At 29.1% G+C, this 10,849-nt stretch overlaps 1 protein-coding gene across 4 annotated transcripts in view; it reads left to right on the top strand.

Moving 5' to 3' along the window:
• LOC117178024 (exportin-1) overlaps positions 1 to 10,005 on the top strand; it is a 37,607-nt gene extending 27,602 nt beyond the window's left edge. For all 4 annotated transcript variants that reach the window (XM_033369219.1, XM_033369218.1, XM_033369220.1 and 1 more), the window contains 2 exons: positions 1,922 to 2,172; positions 5,642 to 10,005. In XM_033369219.1, the coding sequence (XP_033225110.1) occupies positions 1,922 to 2,172; positions 5,642 to 5,788 (398 nt within the window). In that variant the 3' untranslated portion in view covers positions 5,789 to 10,005. The remainder of the gene's footprint in view (positions 1 to 1,921; positions 2,173 to 5,641) is intronic.
• Positions 10,006 to 10,849: the final 844 nt, after the last annotated feature.

The raw sequence follows: 10,849 nt of genomic DNA, 5'->3' as shown, positions 1-10,849 counted from the left end.
TCTGAAACTTCGCAGATGTATTCAAAAATAGTTAAAGAAGTTATAATAAAAATTTCAGCTTTTTAGCATGGATTTCGTTTCACGCTAAAACCACCTTAAATTAGGTAACAGTCCCAGGAGGGGGATATTTCGTTATGGTAGGAGGGTACTTTACTCATCTACGTTTTTTTGTGCAAATTCACAAATACTTGATTCTGAAGATCAATTGTTTTGTTAAAAAATCATCTTTTTGGTTTATAAATTCAACTCTTTTCTTATAACATTAACCTTCTGTTTAAAATTGATATTTTGTTTTTGATAAGTCAACTGAAATCATTTATGGATGAAAAATATTTTTTTTTTTTTGAAAATTTGTCTTTTTGATTTAAAAGTTCATTTATTTTGGATGAAAAGTTAACTATTTTTTTTTTGGGTTTTTTCTAATTTATCTGGTTTAGGAGAAATTACATCTTTCTTGGATAAAAATGCAACAGTTTTCTACAATTCAATAATTCATTTCAAATTCAACAATTTTGTTAAAAAGTCATACTTTTTGGTTGAACATTCTACGGTTTTGTTGCAAATTTAATTGTTTCGCAGACATTTACTTTTGGTTTAAATTAAATATTTTTGTGTTGAAAAGATAACTAAAATCTTTTTTGAATGAAAGTTCAACTATTAAAAAAAATCTAATTAAAATTCTTTTGTTTTAAGAGAAATTTCATGTTTGTTGGATAAAAATGGTACTGTTTGGATGAAAATTAAACTATTTTTTTTAAGTCATACTTTTGGGTTGCAAATTATACTGTTTTGTTGAAAATTGAACTATTTCGTAGAAAATTTACTTTTTGTTTAGAAGTTATTTTGGTGTTGAAAAATGAACTGAAATCTTTTCTGGATGAAGAATCAACTTCCAAAAAAATGTGTCCTTTTTATAAAAAAAATTCACCTTTTTTATTGTAAATTTCATCTTTCTGGGGTAAAAATGCAACTATTTGGTAAATAATTCAACTATTTTGCTAAAAATCCATCTTTTTTAGGTGAAAAAACCGTCTTTTCGGATTGAAAGTTCAGTTCAGTTTAAAATTATTATTCTTTGTTTGAGTATTCAACTTTTTGGTTTGAAAGTTTTTTTTAATCATTTGATTAAGAGATTAGTTTTTTTGTTTGTTGAAGATTCATATTTTTAGTACAAAATTCATCTCTTTGGTTGAAACTTAAACTACACTGTACAAATATTTTTTTTTAGATTTAATGCTTATGTCTGGTGGAAAATTTATCTGTTTAGTGGAGAAGCCTTTTCTTTGTTTAAAATTAATTTTTCAACTGAAAATTTAACTTGCATTTTTTTAAGACTGATTTTTTTAGTTGAAAATTCCAGTTTTTTGATAAAAATGCATCAGTTACGTGGAAAATATTTTCCTGAAGTGATATTTTTTGTTTCAAAATTCAAGTTTTGTAGAGAAGATTCGTCGTTTGGCTTGAAGATTTAACAATTTAGATAAACTTACATTTCTTTCTTGAGTAAAAATTTTATATTTCTTCAAAATTTGTTTTTTTGTTGTTTTTAAAATGATTTTTTTTTGTATACATTTCATCTTTTTTGTCTTACCCACTTTTTTCGTAGAATTTATTTTTTTAGATTAAAAATTCATCTTTTATAGTAGAAAGAGATTTTTTTGTTTAAAATAAATTAATAAATTGAAAATTTTTAATTTGTATCCGAAATACTGTTTTATTCAATGATCCGTTAGGTTGGAAAACTTTAAGTTTTTGAAAAGATCCATATTAATCTTGGAAGAATCGAATTGAAACGTCCAAATTTGAAAGAATTTGAAATTTCAGTTAATGTGAAAATGCATACTACTTGTTTAATTTAAAGTAAATGGAAATATAAATATAAGCACAAATAAAATAAAATTGTATTGTCGTTTTGTTTTAGGACTGACTATGCATGCGACAATTTTGGCGTACATGTTCTCCCTAGTGGAATTGGGAAGAATTCAGGTTCCTCTCGGTCCTGCTCCTGACAACACTGTTTACGTTCAAGAATTCGTGGCGAGACTCCTCAGGGCGGCGTTTCCGCATTTAACGGACAACCAAATTAAAATTACAGTTCAAGGTTTGTTCAACCTGGATCAAGACATCCCTGCCTTCAAGGAGCATCTGAGAGATTTCCTCGTTCAAATCAGGGTAAGTTTTCATCTTTTTCTTCTATTCTATAACTTTAACTACAATATAAAACTATTCATTTGTGGTGTCTATACGTGCGGACACAAGCCATGTCCCTATAGTCAGGTCTGTATGGTTTATGCTCGATCGTGCTATTATCAATTTTGGTCGCTAAGTTTGATTTTGATGGAGGCTGGCGGTAATCCTATCCCTATATTTAAGTCATCTGTTTCATTATTTGAAATATTTTAGGCCATTTGATATTATCAATTTATGATACCTATCCGCTAATTTTTTCTACAGTGAATTTCATCATTTTTTCTTGAAGTTTTCAAAACATTTGTGTTTTTCCATTTATCTACATCCCACCTTCTTATTATTGACATATTTTGAATTTTCTTAAATTCATGGATAATAGAATAAACAAAAATATGGATTCTGATCACTATTTGAAACCAATAAATGGCATTTTTTAAAGCTTTTAGTTTAAAAATTTAAATTCTATCTTCTGTGTGTATTATAAATTTGAATTGAAGGCTTCCAAATTTAGATCTTTTTTATTTCTTATCTAATTGAAATTTTAAAGCCATATCAATTTCGACTTACCTAATGTCACCTAAATGGGCGGGATTTTTTTTTAAAGTGAAGGAATTTGTTCGAGTGCGTGCTTAATTCTTTTTTAAATTGCAATATAAAATTGAATAATGATAATTCTTTATTAGTAAAAGTAGCATTATATGACTGTATTTAACTATTTTGTTGAATAATCGTTTTTTTTATTGTTTAAAAGTAATGTTTTTAACTGAAAATTAAAGTATTCTATTTTTGGTTGAAAATGTATAGTTTTTAGTTGAAAATGCAAGTATCTTGTTTGTAGTAACTTTCTTTTACTTGCAAAATAAGAAGGCAAACTTCCATCCTAGAAACTATTTCAGATTGATGGTCAAAAAGTTTACCATTTTAAGTCTCAGCCAATTTCCACAATTTCATTGATTTAATATATTGTTTCCAATTAATACCTTAATAAAGTACGTATGGCAATGCACAATTCAGGAGAGTTTAAAAACTTAGACAATTTAGTTTAGAAATTATAAATGAAAAATCGCTGAAGAATATTAACTATTTTTTTTTAATATTTGAGATTCACAGATATTACTTACATGGAATTAAACAAATATTTCGTTCGGTTTAAAAAGTTTTTTCTCTCTTAAAATTATTTGTATAAAATTGCATTTTTTTATACGGAGCTAATTCGAAGACTTAACAATAATTTTAGCACTTTACGACTAATTTCAAATTTCCAAATTCATACGCAATAATTAATAATTGTACAAGAGACTGTGGGTGAATTAATCTGCGGTCAGTAGAATGTTTTAAAATACATTTAATTGACTGGATTTTTTTTAATTAGACCTGATCAATCTGAGAAAGTCTTGAAATATATCTGGGGAATTTTAAAATATTTTGAAATATATTTTAAAATTCCCCCGACAAAGACATTTTAGAATTTCAATTGTTCATTTATATATCAAATTTGAAAAGTAGTTTAAAGGACTAGAAACATATGGGCAATTTATTCGAAAGAGGGAAAACCTCACCTTTTCTACTTTTAGAAATATTTTTTACAACTTTTGTTTTATTGGGCTAAACAATTCTTGGGATCTAAAGAATTTTTTTGCTTATGAAAATTGAATTTTTTTATTTTTCTCGGAAATGGTACAAGATATAAATGAGAAAAAAACTTTTTGCAGAACTCTCTTAACTGTGCAAAATATTTTCCTAACATTTTTTTGTATCTGTTGTTGTTTGCAAGAAAAATGCGAAAATTCGATTTGATAAAAAAAAATCTACTGGCCACGAAAGCCATTTAGCCCGCATAAAACTCACAAGGTATTTTCCTTATGATAGTAAAAATTCAACAAAAAATTGACAGAAAATTAGGTCAAAAGTTATATAAGTTTAAAGAAAAAATCTGGGGTTTTCTGAAAAACAAAGCCAAAAATTTAAATTCCAGGGTGTCCAGCGATCTTGAAAGCCTGGAATATTCGTTCATTTTTTTTAAAAATCCTAAACACCTGAAAATCTCCTTTAATTTTTCACTTGAACCTTGGTTTTGAATTTTTTAAACATTTATTTGATTGAAATGTAAAAAATGATTTAAATCTTTTAGTCTGTTATGAAAGAAATATCTAGTTTAGAAGAAATCCTGCAACTGAAAAGTTGTTTATTTATCAAGATATAATTTGTCTTTTTTCCATTACAGAATAAAGAGAAGTCAGGGTAATTTTTGCAGACTTTACTAATGATTTTATACGTCGCACTGAACTGACATTAATATTGTGAATAATATAAGTTTTTTATTTCTTCTCCGCTAATATAGACTGTTTAAAGTATACATTTTTTTGTAATATTCAACTTACAAATGATAAAAATTATTAGTAAAAAATCCATAAGCATTTCAAAAGATTTCAAGAACTTCAAAGATTTCATACAAATTTCATAAATATGTCATAAAAATTGCATTAAGATTTCAAAAGAATATAAGAATGTAAAATATATATAAAAAAAAACACCAGATTTCAAAGATTTAAAATAATTAAAAAATTTCTTAAGAACGTTTCAGAAGTTAGCTCCAATATTTCAAATATTTCAGTGGTTTGAAATTAATACAAAAATCTTTGACAAACAAAGATTGAAGAAAGATTTTAGAAAAGATTTAAAGGATTTTAAAAGATTTTAGAAAGATTTCAAGAATGTCCAGGATTTCAAAGACTTGCATTTTTATTTTTTATTGTATTTTATTTTTATTTGTATTTATTATTTATTATTTTTATTTATAGTTTTATATTTATTTTATTTTTGTTTGCATTTTATTTTCAATTGTATTTCTATCTTTTTAAAACTTCTAAAGATCTTTTGAAATAATTCAGCTTTCTTAAAAATGATTAAAATCCTGCAAAATTAAAAAAATCTCTAAATGTAACAGATTCTTCTTCGAGATGTTTTGAAATCTTTAAAACTTTAAATTAATCTTCTGAAACGAAACCTAAATCATTAAAAAAAATTCATAAATCTTATCGTTGGTACTGACAATTTTTTTTTACGTACACTTCGTAAATTAATATATTTGAAGTTTTTGTGCACAATTTAGTTTATTTCATTTATTTAAAAGTGTAAAAAACTTGACAAATTATAGCATATATTCAGAAATATTTCTCGATATGCAAAAATCATTTACAATTACAATTTTGTAATTTTAATTTACAAATTTAATGGTGCAGAAAATTTGTATTATGTATTAATCCATAAATAAAGCACTAAAAGTCATATTCACGTCGTGTCACAATCAGTCAGATTGTCTGGCAACACACGTATGCGAGATCTCGTTACACCACTTATTTCAGATAGGACAATTTTATGAAAATGGAAACCTATATTATAAGAACTAAAAGGCATTTTTTAACAATGTTCGATACCTTTTTCTTTCCAGGAATACACTGGAGAGGACGATTCTGACCTGTACTTGGAAGAGCGAGAGACTGCGTTACGAACAGCTCAGGAGGACAAGAGGCGGCAGCAGATGGCCGTGCCCGGAATCCTAAATCCCCACGAAATGCCAGAAGAGATGCAGGACTGAATCGACCATGACCTCCAGCCAATTTTCACATCCAACCTGAACGAGGAATGCTTTGCCGTAGGTACTATCGTATCCCCTTAAACGCCACCACCACCCCTACCATTATCGCATCCACCACCACTACCACTTTGCAAGACCTTACGATAAAAAGAAAAAGAAAAAAAACCCGCAGTGCTGGTCGCTAATGTCTCTCCGATTTTCAAGGCCAATTTAGAACAGATGCTGGATTCGTAGCGCCTATCAGGAAGCCACTAATTATCAGCACTGTGCTTAAACCGCCGAGTGTACAATATTACGCCCTTGTTACGGAAATAAGCCCGAACTGCGGTGACTGTTTGTTTGTCTGTTATAGGATTTTAAATGAAACGGAGTTTTTGTTGTCGATTAAATGCGAACACCTGCTTGGCGATACTATTTCGTGTACTTTTGACTAAATATTTCTCGCGGATAAAAAAAAAAAAGAAAAAATCTAATTTTTTTTTCTCTTCGGGCGGGTGTTGATCACTGAAATCCAAAGGCTACGATTTTTAGTTTTATAGAATTCGCATCGAATCTGACAGAAAGTCAACGAGAGATTGAACAAACTTTTGAATGTGTCTGAGTGCTGCTAATTTGTACAAAGAAGTTATCGATGTTTGAATTCGTTGGAAATGAGAGACTTTTGGCTGAACAATGGACATTTGTTAGAATGAACTTTTGATCTATTTTTGTTACATAGAATAAAGTAGCGATTCCATAATTCATTTTGTTTTTTTTCCTTTTTTTTTTTTGTTGAATTATTATTATTCATTATTAATGATTACTAATTATTATTTCTACAGTCTAAGTGCTCTTTATTCTTTGTAATTGTAAGACCTGTGGGTAAAGTGGCTCGCGCGGTGGATTGACTTCGACTCCAATGAAAGAGAATACAGGAGAGAAAGTAGATATGAGAAGAATGATTGTGACTGCGTGTGTGAAAACAAAAGAAGCAACTGGAGAGATTGTAATTTTTTGATTGGAAAGTATGGTGTCGAATACTCACTCGGATCGTAAAATTCGCACCCAATCGCAGATACGGATGAGCGAAGATACCGAGTTATAATTAATTACATGTTTGATTAACAATAAAAATGATACGATGATATATTGATACATTAAATAGAATCGCCGCAGCAGGATTTTAAGCGATATAAATATGCTAGATGAATATGTGTGTTTTTATCTGAGTGAAGCTGTATTATACACTACTATTATTGCTATTATAATCGATTGCGAATCTTGAATTGGCAACTTGTAAATTAAAACTGATGATAACTGAGTTACTTTGCAGGATTTCCTTTCCCGTTCGAGCGACACGAGATCGTGATTTTTTTTTAGCGAATAACAGTCACAACTTCCGTTACAGTTGCAGTTTATCAATTCAGCTCACTCTCAGCTGTCTCTCGATTGAATCGACTTGTAACAACTCAAATCGACTTTGTCGGACTTGGATTGAATATGAAATAAGGCCTATTTGATTCTATTCTCTTTTTGTAGAGATACATTTTTTCGAGACCCGAGCGGAGGAGCATTTACAAGTCGGAGGAAAGGCGAATGTCAGAGTGTCGAATGGTCTTTTTCACCAGAAGTGAATCTAGGTAGCGAGAATCTAGAGATATTTTCTATGAGTACACGCGATCCTTTTATAAAGCTGTAGAAAAAAATCGGGGGAAAACAAAAGGTGGAGAGGGCAAATAAATCCCTGTGGTTGTTGTATAGTTGAATTTCAAGTCGAATGATTTTGCTTAGCGTATGTTGTATACATAGATAGACCAATGCAAAATGATGCGGACTATAAAAACTATTGATAACAAGAGACTCGACGATGATGACAAGGCATTGGCGCTTTACTTCCGACCGGAAAACCGAATGAATGTTATGCATTTCACTGAGCCGCGTTTCAAGCGCTGGCGTCGTAACTTTTAGGGTAATTGTATAGAAATGTCCTTTGGCTAAATAAATGTGATACGATCGATTTGTAACAAACTGTTCATATAATAAGAAACACCTGAATGGAAAAAAAATATTTACTTCTCCATCATCAGAAATTTGATTTCAAACCTACCGTTCAGTCAGGTATTCCGATGTCCAAGATGGTAATCTAGAGGAGAAAGATTGGCGGCAATTTTTGGACAAATAACTTTTACACAGGGAATTTATACAAGTTATTTTGACAAACAAATTTTTTTTTAAATTCCGTCACAGTCAACTTCTAGACGAATTTAAATAAACTCTGCAGAAGATAATTTAATAAATAATATTTTTCAAATCCAATACCGTTGAATTCTATACACATGAATAGTCTACATAAGTCATTTTAGTTTAAAAAACTGTACGTATACAAAATGTTTTTTTTTTTAGTTTAAAAACTTAGTGTCGCCTAAAAAAAAGTTTATTTTTACTTTCTGTAGAATTTCACGCTGTGTAGAGTTTATTCGTGCAGAACCGCTACCGTCCCATTTGGAATTTGTATTTTATTTGTTGAAAGCTTAATTTATGCCTAAAAAAATGATATAAATTATTATGTATTTGAATTTAATAGCTTTCGAGAAATAAAAAATAATTTTTAGAGCTCCCAACATTTTGTTACTGTGAAGAAAAAAATATTTGCTTCCCTGCATCTGGTAGAAATGTTTTTCTTTCAAAAAGATGGCATTGCAGCTTGGGATACTTCCTTTTTCAAGATTTACGAGATCCTGGATTTAAAATAGCGAGAATTCTTATAAAAGTGGTGAGGGGGGAACTTTATTTTTAGGGAGAAGATAAGAAAGGGAAATTTAGAACGAAGGGGCGAGACCGAAAAGCGCCAGCTTAGAAGCTTTAGAGCCATTACTAATTGTACCATGCGACTCAAGTTTTACAGGCAGGCCTTTGGCTAATGAAAAAAAGTCGTTTAGTGCGTCACGCGCGTCTTCCGAAACTATTATTTTACACTGTGCCTAATGTAACTTAAATGTTACTTGACGTATTACTAATGTTAGTATTAAATTTTTCTTTTGGAAGGTTTAGTTCTTAGGCGTCGCTAATTTTCAGTTTTCGCGCTTGGATGTTTATGAATTTAAATTCTTGGAATTTGAGTTTCTTTTTTAAATTTGATTTAATTTATTTGAAATGCTTTGTAATCTATGGGTTTCCAAAATTTGAATGCTTTCAACATTCGATCGGATTTAAATTTGGAAGTTTATAAATTGGACTACATTAAAATGGAGATTATTTGAAGCTTGAATAATTTCAAGTAATTTCAATTCAATGGAAAAAATTGTAATATTTTAAAGTTGAATGTTTGCCATTTAAAAATTTATATTAAAAAATTGAGTTTCTTCTTACTTTCGGGGTCGTTAAAAATTTTTCTATTGAAAATTGAAAAATTTTACTTGGGGTTTCTCCTACTCTAAACACTTCCAGCACATTAAACTCAGAAATTATTTTTCATTCTGAAAATAATAATAATAATAAAATTAAACTCTTAGGAAAAAGAGTCTAAAAACGGTAGACTTAGTTTTTTTTTAATGTATTCAAGAAGACGCGCGCTTATTCAATTTGAAAATTTTCTTTTGAGCAAATACCAAGTTATTAATAAACACCTTAAATTCACACATAAATTGTATAATTTCTTAAATATTTCTGCGTGAGCAGAGCAATAAAGAAAAATCTTACATAGAAGAAAAAGAAGATGTACTCTGGAAAAGAGGATTTGGATGTGTATAACAGTAGAAATATTAGGATATTATGGCATTCGAAACTTAAGATAAGTACCGGAAAAATTTAAGTTTCTTGAGCGTCACTAGAATAATGTCAAATAAGGATGCTGTTTGAAAAAAACTGGTTATTTTTTTTTAGGTCGCCGCCCAAGTCCGTCAGGGGAAAATGTTTGAATTGTCTCGGTACTTCCAATTTTGAGAAATTCGTATGGTCAGTATCAAAGATGTCTCCCTGCATATATGATCGTATTTTAATTAAACCCACGAGAACGTACCAGAGTGTAGATTTTTCTAAGCCTCTGAACAGTGGCAGTAGAGTAATTGAGAAGAAGATCGTGTGATAGTCGTAGTTATGGAAATAGTACGTCGCGCGTGCCTGCGTGTGCGTGTGTGTGTGGATGTATAAGTTAAGAATTCTATCGGTTATTCATTATAACGACGAAGTATGTAAAGAGTTTAATAATACTTACTAATAAAATATAAAATACCGCTGTATTTTTTCATGTATTCTTTTTTTTACTATTGGTTTTCTAATTTTTGACTCTCCTTCTCTATCAGGCCGCGAACTCACCACACATTTGACACTTTTTTTTATGGGATGGCACCATTTTGCTACTACTTAAAAAAAATGATACTAAAGGTACTATTTAAAAAAAAGACGAACTTTGAACCAAGAAAGATTTTTCAATTAATAAAGATGAAACAATTTTATCAGAAATTTTGAATTTTTTAGCCAAAAATATGAGGTTTCGACAAAACAGTTGAATGTGTAACCAAGTAGTTAAATTTGCAACCAAGAATATTAATTCTCTACCCAAAAAGATTAATTGTCTACCAAAAAAAAAGATGAATTTTTATAAATTACGTACATTTTGAACTAAATGGTTTAAAATGCTTAACCAATGGATGTGAGATTGTTTAAATATTATTTGAATTATATTTTAACCAGTAATAGAGCAAATAAATTTTCACTGAAGAAAATTAGTTTTCAATGAAAAAAAAACGATTTCTCTACAGGACAGTTTAGTTTTGTACCAAATTGTTTAATTTTACGCAGAAAAGACATTTTCATTACAGATGAATTTGAACTTAAAAATATGAATGAACAACAATAAAGTTTATTTACAACCAATTCGATGATTTTTTAACTAAATATTTAAATTTCGAATGAAAAAAATTACTTTTTAAGAAATAAAATAAAACAATTTTCAGAAAGTAGTTCAACTTCCAACCAAGGAGTTGAATGTTCAACCTGAAAAGAAGAATTTTCAATGAAAAATTTCATGGTAGATATTTCAACAAGCTTTTAATTAAAAAATTAAAATTAAAAAGTTGATGG

The sequence above is a fragment of the Belonocnema kinseyi genome, chromosome 8 (assembly GCF_010883055.1).
Source record: "Belonocnema kinseyi isolate 2016_QV_RU_SX_M_011 chromosome 8, B_treatae_v1, whole genome shotgun sequence".
Lineage (NCBI taxonomy): Eukaryota > Metazoa > Arthropoda > Insecta > Hymenoptera > Cynipidae > Belonocnema > Belonocnema kinseyi.
This window is presented reverse-complemented; position numbering and strand designations above follow the sequence as displayed.